Here is a 19,512-nt window from a genome sequence, read left to right as displayed (position 1 = left end):
ATTCCTAGAAACCATACATATAACCTACATGTGGGGAAGAAGATGATGTCAACATGCAGGAGATTTGATTTTGCAAGGAATTTCTACCTGCTGAGAGAGCATACCCAGAGAAGGAGACATCAGACATCACCTTAGTGTATATGAGATTTAAGTCTTCTCCATCAGAAAGACATGCAGCAGATTGTGTTTGCTTAATTTCAGAGAAACTTCATGGCAGTAAGTGTTACAACAGGTTAGGTGTGTGTGTGTGTGTGTGTGTGTGTGTGTGTGTGTGTGTGTGTGTGTGTGTGTGTGTGTGTGTGTGTGTGTGTGTGTGTGTGTGTGTGTGTGTGTGTGTGTGTGTGTGTGTGTGTGTGTGTGTGTGTCTGTGTGTCTGTGTGAAATGCCTCAGTTAGGGATCATTGTCTGGTTAAGTGACTTGCTCAAATCCTTGAATCTTAGCTATGAGAACTTGGGACGTAATCCTCCACAACAAACGGCCAAGCCTCTTTTAACTTTATTATTTTTTTTTTGTAAATCACTGAGTATTACAGTCTGTCAATGTCAGTCATAGAGTTTTATAGTTTTGTGGTTCATAAAATACATGTTAATGCAAAACATGTTAATGTGTTAACTCTTTAGGTGTTTTTATGTGTTTCCGGTGTTGTATAACATGTCAGATTTGGCCTCATATTTATGTCCTGTTCTTGGGTAAGTTACTTAACCAGGCAGTGCTTTGGGGAGCTGAGACTTGGGCTAGGCTTCTCAGAGGTGCCCTGGACTACAAACCTAGTAATGACCTATGGACCAGAACAGTTATAGTTTAAAGGAAGGAAACTGATTGTAGTAAATAGGAGCATCATATGAGCAATGTTGTTTAGATGTGATCCTTGGTGGCCTTGTTCTGTTAAACATTGACAGTGTATTCATTATTTAGCTGTGAATAAATTGTACAGCATAAAGTATACAAGTTTAATGTTAATATGGTAACTATGAATACTTTTTTTAATTTAGCTTGTGTTTTGCAGGCATATACATGTGAAATGCAGCATGTTTGGACTACAACAGTTTGTCTAGCACTTAGTGCAGATAACTAGGGTATGAGTTGTTAAAAGAGTTGCTTCCTGTAGTACACTTTTTGATTCCCTCAGCCTTCATATGTTTTCTATGTGACTCTGCTAAGTTACTTCATGAGTCGCTACTCCTGGGCTGCTCTTGAAAAGTGACACTTGTCCCCAGCGGTGTGTCCCAGACAGTTAGCAAATGTGTTACACAATTGTCTTTTGAATTCCTGCACCCTTCATATAGACACTAATTAGTACTTCACTATGTGCTATTTGGGTACAAGTCCCATCATGTCTGTTGTAGTTTAATGGGTTGACAGATGCATTTTCACTAAATGTGAGTTTCAAAGGAGGAGAACTTCATTGTTTCTCATGCTGTCTGTTTTCAATATGAGAGTGTTTTGTTTAGACAGTAAGAGTCAGTGTTTTTCTATAAATTTTAAATACAAGTTTTAAAGGAAATCCAACTCTCTGTGATAAATGTAAAAGTAAAGAAGAAAATAGTATGTATACTGACAGGTATGAACAGTGTTAATTGGGAAGAGACAGCCAAGTAACAGAATATTGTTATGGCTGGCCGGGTTCTGATTCATTGCCTTGCACAGGACCCCATTTGTCCACAATCCAGCTCTATTGACTCTGGAGGTGTATGCTGCAACAATACTGAATTATTATCCATTGCAGTAGGTCAGACCTGTACTGTGTGATGTCAGATGGGATAGCTATTCTTGATGACACAGAAGACGTAGGGGAAGGAGGTCAAAAATGAGATGTAGTTGCAATGCAAGCATGTGAGCACATGCCAAAAAATAATATGTTGTATGCATATTATCTCTGATTTTTGTATGGCTTGTGAATTAAATGTTACTGTAGCATTTATATTATCTTTAATCAATTTGATTTATTCATTGCACTAAAGAATGAAGTAAATCATCATTATGGCTTGGATTGTGTAGTATAGTCTAAATGTTTTACATTTTAGCACTTTAAACAGGCTGCATTTTAGTAAAATATTTGTCAATACCTTCTTTACAGCCTCCAGCAGCTGCAAAGGGGTTTTATAGATTATATAGTCTGCATTATTTTGATGATCAGAACCATCTTATCTTCAGCATCCATTATTTAGTCTTTGTTGCATATTACTGGCATACAGTCTTCTCTACAAGATCAGACTATAAAGGATTTCACAAGTTAGTTTAAAAATGATTACTCTAGCAGTTAGCACAGAGGACTAAAGGTTTGACTTGTTAATGATCTGCTTCTTGTGGCAAGGGTGCATTGGGTCCACCTTCATTTACCTACTCTGTGACAGTGAGCAAGTCACTTAACCAGGTAGTGCTTTGGAGAAATTGAGAATTTGGGCTAGGTTCCATATTGGACTCAAAGACTGCATGCCTAGTAACTATGAACCTGTTGTCTTTGTTTGCCAGTCATTCCATATTGTATAGCTGATCTGTTTCAGGAAATTTAATAGCAATCTCACCAACAGCGCATCAAGTTTTTAACATATTACAGACAATTTATTCTTCACGGGCAGAAGGCACTGCATTTGTAGATGAAATATTGAAATACAAAGTTGTTTGCCAGCAGTGATACCTCTGCATTAGTAATAGTTCTAGTTAATATGGAATTGTTCAGATAACTTTTACTTCTGCAGAGATTGTGCATATTGACAAATATCAGTGGATTATAATAGCAGTCTGAGTGGCCATTTATGGTTAAAATGTTCTGAAATGGGTACTCTTGTCATTGGTTTGTACATTTTGTTTCACTGCTTAATGGAAAAATGTTCAAAACTGCAAATTTAAAATGTACTCTAACAAATGTTGCTGCATTAAACAAGAAATTATTTATCCTTTGTTGACTGGATTAGTCCCACTAGGCTAGTGACCTCTTTTCAAGGGAGACCCAAAGTGATAGTTGTACTACTGGGCAAAGTTGGCCAGGGCATCAGGGAATTTCCTTTACTCTTTGGAGCTATTAGATGGCACCAAAGGACTCCTATAGCAGCAAGAAAGAGACCTAAGGGAAGCAGCAGCATGGAGAAGGAGAGAAAAGTTATAGAGAGTTTGGAGGTGGATATCAGAATTTGGAAAAACTTATGTTTGATATAAAGGTTCAGAATGTAAACAAAAATACCTGCATGGTGGATGTTACAAATGAGCAGTGTTTAGCTGTCTCCACAGAGAAGGAAGGAAGTGAGTCTGTTGAAGTGGTACAGCTAACAGAACTGACATCAGGGAGGCTTGCATGTGATGTTTTGTTAAAAAATAGCCAAGTAGGATGATCCAGATGACAATTCTGCGGTTTCACTGGGTGAGATGGCAGATAAATGTCTGGGGATGGTAATGTGGAAAAAGAACCAGGTGATGCGGCAGCAGAAAATGCAGCAGTTAAAACTTATGCAGCAATGACAGAAAGTAAAAGAGGAAAGCAGCAACAAAATAAAAAGGTGCCTGATTTTGTGGCAGCAGATAAGGCAGTAACTAAAATATATGCAGTAGTGACAGCAGGCAAAAAGGAGAGCAGCAACAAACTGTAAGTAAAACTGTTTTTAAAAAGAAGATCTGACCAGCTGTGAGAATAAGAACAAGAAAAATGCACTGTAATAGACAGATGTTATGCATGGGAGAATTTGGTAACTGTTCTGGGTTTTAAAGTTCAAGACATTCAGTCTTTTATACATATTGGGACAGAGACTTTTTGTGACTTAACATTTGAAACTGACGAACTGGTGATGAGATTTCTGGAACTGTGTAACGGAAATGACATTTACTCATGGAACAATTATCTTTTTCTGGTAGTAACAAGTGTTAGAAAATGTTACTTTGCAGTTTAAAACTGATGAATTGGAAGAAGAAGGCAATGTTAAAATACTTGCAGGATCTGTTTGAAACTGATGATAATATTGTGGAAGTTAGGGATGAGAAAAACTTATGGAATGGAGGGTGGAGGTTGGAAGCTGTTTTGAAATGTGAAAAAAAAAAATGAAGAAACACTTGCCAAGTACTTTTGTGGCTGGTCATAGAAAGAGATTAAAATATGCTGGCCGGCCTAAATAATGTTTCTTTTGTGGGGACTTTTCTCATTTAATTAATGACTGTGTCAAGGTACAATGTAACCAGTGTGAGAAGAAAGGACAAACAGCAAAAAGTTGTGTGCCTAAATTCAAGTTGTGTAAAAAAAGAGACACATTTGTATGAATTGTCAAGAATAAACAGTTGTTGTTGTTGTTGTTGTTGTGTCTTTCGGCTTATCCCGGTTAGGGGTCGCCACAGCAGAACTCCGGTCCGCTAATGTTTGGTAGTGGATTTTTACGTGTCAAATTACTAGCCCTGATGCACAACCTTCAATGAAGGCACGCCCATTCACGCATGCCTCCACACTGAAGACGCTCTAACTGAGAATCGAATGGAACAATGTCTTGCTGTGAGGCGACAACGCTACCACAGCACCACTACCGCGGGTTGTCAAGAATAAACAGTAAATAATGAAAAAAGAGGAAAGGGAAGAAAACATACACAAAGAAGGACAACAACAGCTGGGGAGAGGGTGAGCTAGGTGAATAAGAAATTGTAAATGAAGAAAAAATATGGAGGGGAAATGAGAGAGACATTACATGCAGAAAGGCAGATTGATATAAATATATATATATATATATATATATATATATATATATATATATATATATATATATTTTTTTTTTTTTTTTTTTAAGTTCTAGCCAGTGAAAAATCTGATTCTGAGGATCAAGGATTATTTGTACATCAACCCTGGAAAAAATACTAATTTGGGAAAAGAGTAAAGATAAGACAACAACATTTTAATTTCCCCTAAACTTAAAAGAAGGAAAAACTATTTTGGAGTATGTTCAGTAAAAGTGAGCAATATTATTAACACTGTAAATAGGATAGGGATACTGAAATGGTTTGCTAAATGTGATGTGAATGTTACTCTGTTACAGTATCATGTAAGATTCCTGACAAGTGAAGGAAGACAGCAAACAGGAACATTCTGGGGTGGAAATATAATATGGAAATTAGGAAGTGAAAGCTGTTCTGGAGCAGCTGTGTTGTGTCAAAACTGTGAAAATACTAGATGCAGTGTTGGTAAGGATGGGAAAGTATACTCCTCTGGATGTGAGGTGGGGGAACATATTTATAGTATTATAGCAATTTATGCATATATAATTAGCAAAGAAAGAGAATCTGTTTTAGGAAATATTAGACTGTGATAGTTAACAGGAAAATTATAATTGCAGGGGAGTTTAATAGTGATTTAAGGAGAAAATGTAAAAAGAAAGGGACATATGTAAAAAAATGCAAGAAATGATTAAAGATTAATCGAATTGTATTCGGAGGCATTTGGATCTGAAATTGATTATTTTATATTATCCGAAGGTTTAGGAGTAGCAGGTGGTGATACAGTTGAGATGGGTTTTTCAGACCCTTTAACAATATGGATGGAGGTGATGAAAGAAAGGGAGTATATTAAAATAGGAAAGAGAATAAAAAAAGAATAAATGAGAAACTATGTGATGAAATTGGAGAGTGGGAAGTATTATATTATGAAAGGATCATATAACCATTTAGGACTTGTATAAAAATTGATCCAAATGGTGGACTGAATTTAAAAAGAAGTGTCTTTTGTCCAATGGCAGGAAGATGTAAGGAAGGAAAATTAAAGTATGAGAAAATGTATAGAGAATTTAGAGAATAATACAAGATAGTATTGTGATATGGAAAAAGAAATATATAAAATAAATCAAGAGTAAGTAGCTGCATATTTGGGTAAAATAATAAAGGAGGATATTACTATAATGAAAAAATGTAAAAGGAGAGGTAAAAAGAACACAAGAGCAAATGACTATTGTAGTATAGCATGTGAACATTTTGTATATGAGTAAAAAGTAAGAAGATAAGAGAGTACAGAATGTAAAGAAGGAAAATAAGAGAATATGGAAAGTGAAAAAATAATCCAGAATGAGTTAAGGAAGAATTTGAAAAAAAAATACTATTAGTGGATTGGATGAAGTACTTAAGAAAGTAAATCTTGATTCATTATCAGGCCCAGATAGTACAGGGTATGGCATGTAGAAGAAATGAATGGATTGTCAAACAGAGAAGCTTCTAAATGTACTGAATAAATGGTTAAAGGGAGGGTTTCTTTATGAAGAGTATACAATGGGATATTACAATTTATATAGAAGAAAGATGAGAAGAATGAAATAAAAATGAAGACCCATCATACTAAATAAAACAGATGAATTTTTTTATGAGAATAATACAGAGAAGAATGGAAGGAAGGATGAGGGATATTATGGAAGAATGTACATATGGTATAAAAGGGAAGTGATGTCAAGAATTGTTACTGGTTGTGAGTAGATGATATAAGTAAAAGTGAGGATTTAAAACTTATTGTAGGTGATAGTAGCAAGGCATTTGATACAGTAGGATATGATGCTTTGTATGTCAGTATGCAGAAGTATGGAATATCTAATAGAATTAGGAGAATGTGTATGTCAGGATATCAAAATGATAGAGTAAGAGTGTTAGAGTAAGGAAATACACATGAAGTGTGGTATAAGACAAGGATGTTCAATGACTGGGATATTGTGCACATTGGTAAGGAATGTAATTGTGAATGAAGCACCTTATAAAATGAAAGACACTAGATATGTAATGTAAAAGGAGGTGGTGATTCCAGTAGTTTTAACATGCGCAGACAATATACTTGTAGTTGCTAAGAACAAAATATGGATGAGGGAAGTGCTGGTTTGTCTGAATGGATGTCTAAAGGAAATGGGAATTACCTTGAATAAAGATAAAAGTAAGGGTTTGGGTGATGTGGTAAAAAATTGGGGGTGTATATTTTTCAGTGAATTAAGTGCCTTTGCTATGGATAAAATTTGGGTAAAATTATGTATTTATAATGCAGAGGGATGGTTTGATAAAAGAAATTAAAGGAATAAGTCTTCTGTGGAGGACATATACTTTAGTGTTCAGGAAAAGATTTGCCTGGTAAATTCTGTGTTAATGGCAAAAAGCAGCATATATGTTAAATGTTTATATGATCCAGTAAAACTATGAAAAGGAAATTGTGCAACTGGTGTTTTCTTTCATATGGGGTTCAAGATTAAACCCAGTGAAAACAGGTATGTTTTATATGAATGAGGATGAAGGGGAGATTGGGGTTACTAAATCCAGTTGTTTTTCCTGCTTCTTTAAACTTGTATAGAGTATTAAAGGGGTAAAGGAAGAGAATGAGAAATTAATACTGTAAATGCTTAAATCTAAGTTCAAAACATTCTGGGAAATGAGATTAAGAAAAAGAGAAAAGAATGTGAAAATGAAAAAATTAAAAAAAAATATCAAGAAAAACACTAACATGGAAAATAAAAAAAATGATAATATAGAGAAAGATAGAAGGATGTGGTATAACAATGTGATGAGATAATACTATTATGTAAATCCATACGTCTATTTACCAGAAAAAGTCATTAAAGGCATTAAAGTAAAGAAAAAGGTTATTACCAAGATATTAGAGTGTCAGAATTTGTTAGAGAGACTGGTAATAAATAACTAATAAGTAAAGGGGAATATGCTATATAAAAATAAAGTTGAAAGACTCTATTTATTTTGTAGGGAGAAAAAAAATAACAAAAATTAAAAGAGTGGTGAAATTCTGAAAAAAAGTTGTGTGAAGATTTTTTGAGACTATTAATGACATAAACCACAGTGGTTATAAAAGGTGTATACACCCCTGTTAAAATGCCAGGTTTTTGTGATATGAAAAAATGAGACCACAATAAATCATTTCAAAACCTTTCCCACCTTTAATGTGACCTATAACCTGTACAATTCAATTGAAAAACAAATCTTTTAGAGGAAAAAATATAAGAAATAAAAAATGTACAATAAGCTGGTTGCATAAGTGTGCATACCCTTAAATTAATACTTTGTTGTATGTGCACACCCTTAAAGTAATACTTTGTTGAAGCACCTTTTGATTTAATTACAACATTCAGTCTTCTTGGGTAGGAGTCTATCAGCACGGCACATCTTGACTTGGGAATATTTGTCCACTCTTCCTTGCAAAAATGCTCCAAATCTGTCAGATTGTGAGGGCATCTGTTATGCACAGCCCTGTTCAGGTCACATCACAGATTTTCTATTGGATTTAGGTCTGGGCTCTGGCTGGGCCATTCCAAAACCTTAATTTTCTTCTGGTGAAGCCATTTTTTTGTTGATTTGGATGTATGCTTGGGGTCATTGTCATGTTAAATGGTGGCATTCCTCTTTATCTTCAGCTTTCTAGCAGACAACTGAAGAAGTTATATGCTTTAAACACCTGAATGTTTTGGGCCAAAAGTGACTGGTATTTAGAACTATTCATAATTCCCTCCACCTTGACTAAAGCCACAGTTCCAGCTGAAGAAAAGCAACCCCAAAGCATGATACTGCCACCACCATGCTTCACCATGGGGATGGTGTTCTTTTAGTGATGCAAAGTGTTGTTTTTGCACCAAACGTACTTTTTGGAATTGTGGCCAGAAAGTTCAGCTTTGGTCTCATCAGACCATAACACATTTTCCCACATGCTTTTGGGAGGTTTGATGTATTGTTTTGCAAATTTTAGCCGGGCCTGGATGTTTTTATGTATAGGAAAAAACTTCTGTCTTGCAACCCTACCCCATAGTGCAGACATATGGAGAATACGGGAGACTGTTGTCACATGTAGTACACAACCAGTACTTGCCAGAAATTCCTGCAGCTCCTTCAGTGTTGCTGTAGGTCTCTTAGCAGCCTCCCTGACCAGTTTTTGTCTTTTCTTTTCATCAATTTTGAAGGGACGTCCAGTTCTTTGCAACATCACTGTTGTCCCATATTTTCTCCACTTTTTGATGACTGTCTTAACTCTGCTCCATGGTATATCCAATGCTGTGGAAATGTTTTTGTACCCTTCTCCTGACTGATACCTTTCAACAATAAAATCCCTTTGATGCTTTGTAAGCTCTCTGCGAACCATGGCTTTTGCTGCAGCAGGCAACTGAGTAAATGTCAGGAAAATCCTACTAGGACAGCTGAACTTTATTTGGGGTTAATCACAGTCTCTTTAATTGATGGCAGGTAAGTACCCAAGAAGATTGATTGCTGTAATTAAATCAAGAGGTGCTTCAACAAAGTATTAGTTTAAGGGTATGCGCAGACAACAACGTATAAGTTTAAGGGTGTGCACACTTATGCAACTAGGGTATTGTACGTTTTTTATTTTTATATTTTTTCCCCTAACAGATTTGTTTTTCAATTGAATTGTACAGGTTATGGGAAACATTAAAGGTAGGAAAAGTTTTGAAATTATTTATTGTGGTCTCATTTTTTTATATCACAAAAATATGGCATTTTAACAGGGGTGTGTAAACTTTTATATCCACTGTATATAGATATGAATATGATTACATATGGATATTATAAGAACAAGTGGAAAGAATATGTGAGAAGAATACATAAGAATTTATTTTATGAATTATGGATTATTTAGAATGAAAGACTGAATTAAATTTTGTTTAATGGGAGATGGATTTTGGCAGATGTATTGCAAAAACAATAGATTATGGTTGTAGAAAATGAAGGGGGGTCAGTTATTGAAGAAAAACAATGAGGATTTATCAGAAAAAAATGAATAGTAAAAAAAAGATATGTGTATCTATCTGCTTGTAAATATGTACATTTTGTAAATATATAAATTATGTTTTTTATGTTGTAGTCAATAAAGGTTCCCCTACTCTTTTTGATAGGTGCCATGAGATATTTTATATCCACTTGAGTTACCACCAACTCAAGCAGATGGGAACTCAGTTTAATGTCTCATTCAAATGACAGCATACTCAGGAGTGGAGGGTTTCCCCAACGCATTTTAAGGAAGTATTCTGTACATTTGCATGTACTCCTGGAAAAGATAGCTACATAAAAATACAAATGTCTTACTGATGAAAACTGGGATGAAGTCCCACAGTATTATAGTTGAAAAGATATCAATAACTTGGAAACACATACTCAAGCAGTATTGGAAAACCTAGGGTGTTTTTTTGTTTTTGTTTTTTTACTAAATGGGTAGGAGACACTAGCTGCTGTAGTTTTCAGAAACAAGTTAAAACTTTCATCTGTTCTAGGAATATGTTAACAAGCTGTTTCCTGTGGTCCAGTTGTGTAAGGTTTGATTCCTTCATCCTCCATTGCCTAACTGTGTGACTCTGAGCAAGTCACTTAACCTGTCACTGTTCCTAGGTCAAGTCTGAAAATGGTCCATGGAGATCAGTGTTCTACCCCAGAAAACAAGTACAAACAAGATAAAAATAAATATGTGAGTCATAAAAAAAAAAAATGTATCTGCTTTTACTGTATTTGTGTTTCTTCCTACTTTATTTTGCTTTTGCGTCATCTTAAAAGTACTCAGTTGTATTTATTACTTATTGGTGTAACTCATTCTAAGCCTTTTAGTTTAAGCATTTGGGCTTCAGACCAGTTGTTTTACATTAAGAAGGTTTGTGGTCTGCACTGTAGTGGTAGGACAGGTAGCTTACATCCTTCAAAGTTGGGAACTGCTGATTGAGGGCTCAGTGTCAGTTATTCTAAAAGCGTATTAATTCTGGTTTAGGCACTTGGGCTACAGGCCAGTTATTTTACATCAAAAGGGTTCGTGGTCTGCACTCTTGTGGGAGGAGAGGCTGGACTCTGCCTTTCTGAGCTGGGAATTTCTGGTTAAAGGCTTATAGTGCCTGCATATTTGAACTGCTTCTTACTGAAATTGGTACACCTTGTTTGCTGTAGCATAGACTAGATCCAGGCCTGCTGAATCTAGCTTTGTTTCTATAACTTGAGCACTAATCCAGGCATTCTTCAAAGTATTCAATTGTATTTATTACTGCTTGGTAGTAACTTGATTAAAGTGTAGCTATCATTGTAAGTCTTTTGGATTAAGCACTTGGGCTTCAGACCAGTTGTTTTACATTAGGAAGGTTTGTGGCCTGCACTGTGGTGGCAGGACAGGTAGCTTACATCCTTCTAAGTTGGGAACTGCTGATTGAGGGCTCAGTGTCTGTTATTCTAAAAGTGTATTAGTTCTGGTTTAAGCACTTGGGCTTCAGGCCAGTTATTTTACATTAAGAAGGTTCGTGGTCTGCACTCTTGTGGGAGGAGAGGCTGGACACTGCCCTTCTGAGCTGGGAATTTCTGGTTAAAGGCTTATAGTGCCTGCATATTTCAACTGTTTCTTACTGAAATTGGTACACCTTGTTTGCTGTAGCATAGACTAGATCCAGGCCTGCTGAATCTAGTTCTGTTTGTATGCTTGTTGTTTGTTTGCTTGTTATTTCCCTGAAACGCTAATACCACCTAAAATGCGGCTTTTCAGTGCTTCTGTGGATCCCTAGTGATATCTGCATTGCTTACTGTACTCATTTCCTTGTTTCACTTAAAAGAAAGTTACTGTTTGTCGTTTTTGCATTTAAGTTACCTGTAACACATTGCATTTAAGTTACCTGGCACTTGCTCACTAAAGCAATTATATAAGTCAGCACTAAAAAATTAAAAGCACTACACCCTCACAAACTCCCCTTGAGTACCTTGTTCCCCATTGGCCCTTTTTTTCAATTATAAAGGAATTCCCAATACTATTCTAGCATGTCCAAAGGTCAGTTGTCAATCTTCTCTCCGGTGAATCTGGGAATCTTGAGGCAATGTTAAAACTGTCTCATGTACACAGACAACCCTCTCCTCCTCCCAACAAATTCCAACACATGTGAGAGATGCATCCATATAGCCAAACTGGAGGCTAAGCTCTCTCAACTCAGTACTGGCGTAACCAGTCAGGAGGAGAAGGAAACCACACTCACTACAATTCCAGTCTCACATAGACCTACCACGACAGCAAACCAAACACATAAACACACAAAAACATACTCGGAGGCTCTAAATAAAAATATGCCTAAGCAGCAGAGACCTCCAAAGCAGACACCCAAGCAACCACTACCCCAAAACAAAACACGTGCAACACATAGTTCACAAAGCCAGTGTGCCGAACAGTCATAGCCCTTAAGGCTAAACAACACACCTGATACACTTGTAATAGGTGACTCTATCGTCAGGCACACTGACGTCCCGCTCACCAGGCTGAACAAGGAGAAGGTCACGGTGAGCTGCCTGTCAGGTGCTAGGATCCGCCACATAACACAAGCACTCAGGTCACTCCAAGGCAAGTACAAATATGACTCAGTCATTGTCCATGCTGGTGTGAATGACCTGAGACGTACCTCCCTGGACTACATGAAAAGAGACATAGAGGAGCTCTCTGAGCATGTGGCCCAGGCCGGTATGACCCTGACCTTGAGTAGCATCTTACCCTCACCAAGAATGATGCCACAATATGAAGACAAGATGATCAATTTCAACAATTGGCTTAAGTATTGGTGTCATTCAAAGGGGATCCAATGCCTGGGATGGCATGCTCGACAAGCCATGATGCTTCGCTAGGGACGGCTTGCACCTGTCACCCCTGGGCTTTTGGATATTGGCAAAGGCTCTTGCTACCCCCATAGTGCCTTTTTTAGGCAAGGCTCAAAAGACAAACCCACCTCCATAGGTATCACAAGGGATAAGAAACTAAGAGTAATGCTACTCAATGCCAGAAGTCTAAACCTCAAGATGCATGCACTCGAAACTCTCCTTAGCATTGAGAACATCGATATCTGTGCAGTAACAGAAACCTGGTTCAAGGCTCCCGAGAGCACCCCAGCACTACCAGGTTATACCTCATACCATGCTTTTCAGCCCCAAAACTTGGACCGACCCACAAAAGGAGGGGGAGTATCAATATTCGTCAAAGATACCCACACCTCCAGGTTGGTGGCACAGCATGAAGCATCAGAGACTATCCATGTGCAACTAACAGTGGGTAAAACTGCCTTCCAGTTTATAGCCTGCTACAGACCACCCTCCCTAACCCAGGAACCCCACTCGGCCTTCCTGAGAACACTGGAAAATATGAAGGTCTCTCCAAACACCATTATACTGGGCAACTTCAACTACCCAAACATAGACTGGGACCATTACACTAGCTCCAACACCCTAGCCCAAAGGTTCCTAGAATTTATAAACTCAAATGCTATGGAACAACTTGTTACCACTCCCACAAGAGGGGAAAACATACTGGACCTGATCATCACCAACATGGGGACTCTATGCTCCAGACCAGAAGTGTATCTGTCACTGGTAAGATCAGACCATAAACTAATCTCACTGGATATTCACATCCCGACCCCACCCCCTGCCCAGAAAACCACAGTGAAAAACTTCTCTAAAGCAAATTTCACACTCTTCAAAACCGAAGTGGAATCCTTCAAAGCCCCCAGGCCTGTGGAAAATACAGCCCAGACTGCAGAATCCTTTATAAACACATTCTATGAACACCTTCAGGAATGCATGGATCATGCGATTCCAAATTAAACCAAGACCCAATCCTCTAAAGGCAGACGTCCTGTCTGGTGGACCCCAGCCATAAACAAACTATACAATAGAAGGAGGAAGCTATTAAATGACAGAGCAAAATTCCAAAAAGGGAAGGCATCTCTGATCAGTATTAGCAAAAAACTACGGGCACTCATAAAATCGTCTAAGGCCAGCTTCAAGAGAAAAATTGCACAGGACACTAAGGATAATCACAAGGCTTTCTTTAGTTATGTTTGGAACCTGGGTGGTAGTTCCCAGATATGCTCAGAATTAGTCCAAAATGACAAAAAATACACCGAACCCACAGACATTGCCAACATCCTAGCTGACTGGTTCAGCGCAAACTCCCCCCCCCCCCCTAAAAGGGCAAATATCTATCCCAGCAGAGTGCTGCGCCCCTGACATCTCAGATGCTCAGCTAAGAGCCTCCCTCTCCAAAGCAAAAAACACAGCATCAATGGGACCAGACGGTGTCCCGGGCTGCGTCCTACATGAACTCCAAGAAGAGCTAAACCCAAACATAAAACTACTGTTCAGTCTCAGCCTTACTACAGGATATGTACCCAAAGAGTGGCATACAGCAACTGTGGTCCCTCTCCACAAAGGTGGTGCCTCAACAGATCCTGGAAACTATCGCCCCATAAGCCTGACTAGCTTGGTCTGCAAAGCTATGGAAAGGATCATCATGGACCTCATAAATAAAGATATTGGGGACCTACAGACACTGGATCCTACCCAGTTTGGCTTTGTTAGGGGTAGATCCTGCCTCTTAAACCTGGTTGATTTCTTTGAAACAGTCACCAAGGCCATTGACGAGGGGAAGGTGGTCCACACAGCCTACCTGGACCTTGCAAAAGCCTTCGATACAATACCCCACTCGGGCATTATAGATAAGCTCACCAGCTTAAATATAAACCCCTATGTCACTAGATGGGTTGCAAACTGGCTCAAGGACAGAACCCACATGGTTAGAATTGCTGGAGCCATGTCAGACTCCAAACCAGTTACAAGTGGCATCCCACAAGGCTCAGTCCTGGGACCTCTCTTGTTCGGTATATATTTCTCGGAGGTACAGGCCAACACGGAAGGACTGTGGCTGACCAAGTTCGCAGATGACTGCAAACTGGGCGCCATAATCGACTCTCCAGCCGACACAAGCATCCTCCAAAAGGGCCTCATAGAAACAGACAACTGGTGCCAGAGCCATGGCCTCAAGCTAAACGCCAAAAAGTGTATAGTCATCCCCTTTGGCAAAAACAAAGTGCCCACAAATTACCACATATGTGGTAATTCATTAAGTACTGAAGAAGTAATTAGGGACCTGGGGACCCAAGTTGATAGCAATCTCTCATTTGACAACCACATGGCCAAAGTGGTTAGAAAAACATTTTATATAGCCCACCTAATCATGAAGGGATTCACATCTAGATCAGGAGAGGTCATCGTGCCTCTTTACTCATCCTCATCAGGCCCATAATTGAGTACAATGCCCCTTTTGGGATGTACCTCACCAGACACCTGCAGCAACTGTAAAGACCCCAAAAGTACCTCACCAAGAGGATCAAAGGGCTCAACAGATGCCATATGCTGCCCGGTTAAAGAAACTCCAGCTCTACTCAGTGGCATACCGCCTGTTCAGAGGCGATCTGTGCTTGACGTATGAAGCCATGTCCAACCCGGAATTAATGGACATGCTGCACCTCAGAAAATCCAAATCCCATCGAGCTACGCGCTCGAGAGACTTGAACCTCAGCACTGAAATAAATAGGACATGCTGGAGAGACAGATTCATAACCCTTAGGCTCCCTTCATTCTGGAATAAAATCCCAGTCCAGGTTAGGCAGAGTCCCTCATTGACTCTCTTCAAGAGGAATCTTGATGAGTGGATGGGAGATCATAGGTTTACCCCGGGTATCACTTCTGTGTCACTGTTAGACAGAGGCACAGTATACTAACCTCAAAAAAGGGCATAGCAAAATTAATTTAAAATGGGTGGTGAAAGCCAAACACATTCTGGCTAGGCTTATAAATGCCCTACGGCAGATAGCCTAGTATGAACCTATGAACCTATGAACCTATAAATAAATGGATCATACTAGCTTGAGAAACACAGGCAGTATGAGTAATCAAAAATATAGCTCAAGATATACTATAGTTAAGAAAAAAGTGGGATCTTTAAGTGAGCCTGGCAGTATTTTGTAGTACAATCTCAAGGAAAGCTCCACGGCATAACATTTCTCAAACTCGGTTTTTAAGTACAGATGCATTCATTAAGTCACTTCTGTGCCATATTCTGAAAAAATATATATCTTCCATGTTTTCTACATTTCTGTGTGTTTGGTTAATTCCTAAAGCCTTTGGGGGGATGAGTACTTTATAAATAACATTTGCACATTTATATTACGCTGTCGAAAACTTAAACTGTCGACAGCATAATAATCGACACAAAAATGTCGAAACCCCAGAACATCGAACACACACACAAAAAAAATACCCAAACACAACACAAATTGCTCTATGCAGGGGGGCAAGCCCCTGCACTGCTACTTAAATATACCAACTCCGAGATCGCACTACATTGCAGTAAATGGAAATCTCCCTTTACGGAGATTTCCATTTACATGCGCGATGACGTTCGCTTTCGACATTTTGGTGCCGACAATATCAGCTTTGATATTGTCGGCCTTTGACAGGGTGAAGTAGACCCACATTTGCTTGGTTACTTGTAGAAAAGACACACACATGCACGTGCACACACAGCAGATCTGGTAATTGAAATAACCATAGAAAAAGATAAGAAGATTGCAGTAATCCCCTTGACACTTCCTTGTTTGAGTTCTACTGAAATGAAATGCTGTATATTGTGAGAAATCTCTTTGACAGCACCCTTTTCAGACATAGGCACTTACAGAAGCACAACACTCTGGAGATGAGATATGCTGCTTGTTTGCTAATTAGCAAGTGTATATAAACTACAAAATAAAACAAAAACTGAGATGTGAGTATGCTGCAAATTAAAATATTTTACCTACAATGTATTGCTGTTGAAAAAAATATTCCATGTAGCTGAGAAATATTTAAATACTTAAAACCAATTTATTGCTGTGACAGTTCTATAATCTGTTTCAGGTTTATCATTTTTTACTGGATATAACTATCTTTTTATATATACATTAAAGTATTCCTCATTACAAGTTTAAAACGTATAATTACTAGCCTCTTGTAGTATTCTTTGATGTCACTACTAGAACTGAATGCATGGTTGCAAATTATAATAAACTGTTGATTCATATCACAAGATATACTTTTACTGCATGTGCCTTTAAATAAGAAATGATCCAGAACTTTGCAATAACTACTGATCCAATATCATCCACTACCTACTGTATTCCAAATGTCCTGCTCTGCAAAAAATGTATCTCATTAGGCTGTTCAAAAAGCTGAGAACCTATGCTACAAAATTTCACCATGAAATATAAGCAATTGTTCATGAGTGGTAACACCATTGTAGAAGGTAATCTTGTTTAAAATGTTAAAGAGAAAATATAATGAGTCCACTGCCTACTATGTATAAAGTAGTTTACATCTGATACAAACAAGGAGAAACTCATGACAGACATGCCCAAGTCGAAGAGAGATGCAGGAAAAATGGAATGTTTTAATAATTCTTTCAAGGTTATCCTGCATGCGGGTTGTCACTGTAGAGCTCAGGCCAGGTATGCCAAACATGACTGACCCATTCCAGCCTAACTTTTCTGCCCTCTAAGCTATAATAAGGCATCAGTGTCAGGTTTTGCCTCTGCATTACGTTTATGGAAGAAATTAAATGAACAATACTGGTATATAAGAAGCTATTCATCCTTTAGCATTTGGAGCCCATTGTTAGGATTGCACTCTGCATGGTGCCTGTACTTCATAGTGCAACAGTGTGCAATGAAGTATAGATAAGTGCGGCAAGCAGCTGCATAATAATACCAATAAATGAGATGCCATAGCAACATCACAAATATCAACATTTCTTCATCTGGAGGATGAAACAAATGCCATATGTATTGTGTTTGTAGATGTATCAGAATAAAATGTCTCCGGGCATTTCTTTTTCTGTTATCTTTCACCCGGGAGCTCTGCCTATGTGGCTCACCTCTGACACTATGCCCAGTATAACTGTTGTATCCTTTAATTATTTTGTATTTTTCCTTTTAATGCAGGCTGTCCAAGGAACTGGACTTTCATTCATTGTGTACTCAGAAGCAATCGCAAACATGCCACTGTCGCAATTCTGGTCAGTACTCTACTTCATAATGCTACTTATGCTTGGAATTGGAAGCATGCTGGGAAATACTGCAGCAATTACTACTGCCCTGAAAGACTTCAAGATAATTGAGAAACACCTGTCTGATGAAATGCTTGCAGGTACAGTGAATTTAACTGTTCAGAGTTTGTGAGGGATAAAAACAATGTAGGCCATCAGATTAAAAAATAATACTGGATTGGTTGAAGACAATTTAACATTTGTAAATGTAAAATTACACTAAATTCTAAATGTGTGACCCTGTCATAGATCTGGTTTTATTTACTTAACAGAAATAAACATGTAAGAGCAATAGACACACCAGCCTCTTTGAGAAGTGACAAACAATACAGTACCAAATTATATTTCTGTAAAGGCTGTTAAAATAGTAAAGCTGAGAAATAAATCTTCATTCTGACCACTTCCCGTATCAATGACCATGTGCTATTCATTACTTATATCAGAACAGTATTGTTATTGTATGTTTCCACACTTTTTGTTAGCTTATAGTTTGATTTTACCTTTAGACACCAAAACACAGCATAAACTGGTAGTTGTGTGGAAAGCACACCCAAAATAAGATGATAAGCCTTTTAATATTTATTTTAGTTAAGTGCTTTCATCCTAGAAATTATAGACTTCATCAGAACAATTTTTGGAGGAACCTCTTCATAATGAATGACTCCAAATGGGTTGGCTGTTTCAGTTAATACTTTCCAGCAGAAGTAGTATATTTATCAATATATCCAACTATCAGATGCAGCACATTTTTCTTCCAGTCCAGATCATCATTGCTTCAGCTTTTTTAATTTCTACATTACCTTTCTTTATAGGTGCAAACTGCTCTGGGTTAGCATGATGAGCAAACATCTGTAAGTTTCCCAATTTCCATTGCGCACTTAAACACTGAGGGTAGTAAACTGACCATGTAGCAGATTCAGTCCTGGATGTAAAGCTAAGTACAATCCAGTTAAATACATAGCCTTATCTCATTTTTATAGTACCTTTCTAAAACAAATAGTAGAATCAAATCATGACTGCTTTTTTTGCAGTGTGACTTTCCTTGTTGCCCGTTTTGTCTCCTTACTGAGTGCTTTAACCCCTTTTGTTTCTGCCACTGTAGTTATATATAGACTGCTCTACTTAAATTCAACCTGTTTAAACATGCTTCCGGTGCTTTGTTTAGCATTAGATTTATGTAAAACAACATTATATTTAATATATATTGTTACATGCAGAGTAGCAGCAATTATCATTTAATCAGAAATGAGTGCCTTTGAGGTTTAAATATTGTCATCCATAGTAAACTGGAATAGAATGATTTATGGATTCTATTCTGCTTCTTTGCTTATGCCTTACTCTTAAAATGATTGAATTTAAAAGTGCTTTTATGTTTTGCTTTTGACCCCATGTTTCTGTAAGAGTAAACAAAACTGTTACAGTGGTGAGTTATAGCGACAACTGTTATAGCAGCAAGCTACTGTACATGAATTATTTTGCTAGAATATCTAACCATGTTAGCTAGGCAACAAATCTGTTAGTTTGGCTAAGAATCTGTTAGTCCACAGTAGATTTTATTTGGTGATGCAGAATGATTTGAAGCGGAATCAAATAGATGTCTGTCAAAGGCAGTGAGAATTTTTCTAAATCCCATAATTTGTTATAATAGGTA

General features: G+C 37.8%; 1 protein-coding gene across 1 annotated transcript in view; it reads left to right on the top strand.

Moving 5' to 3' along the window:
* Positions 1-19,512, top strand: part of SLC6A20 (solute carrier family 6 member 20) — an 817,648-nt gene that overhangs the window by 624,796 nt on the left and 173,340 nt on the right. Inside the window, exon 8 of the mRNA XM_044065525.1 lies at positions 17,758-17,962. Coding sequence (XP_043921460.1) covers positions 17,758-17,962 — 205 coding nt within the window. The remainder of the gene's footprint in view (positions 1-17,757; positions 17,963-19,512) is intronic.

This window comes from Protopterus annectens, chromosome 3.part0 (genome assembly GCF_019279795.1).
Source record: "Protopterus annectens isolate FY-2018-M chromosome 3.part0, PAN1.0, whole genome shotgun sequence".
In the NCBI taxonomy this organism is placed as follows: domain Eukaryota; kingdom Metazoa; phylum Chordata; order Ceratodontiformes; family Protopteridae; genus Protopterus; species Protopterus annectens.
Note: the sequence above shows the minus strand (reverse complement) of the source record. Positions and strands in the feature narration are given on the sequence as shown.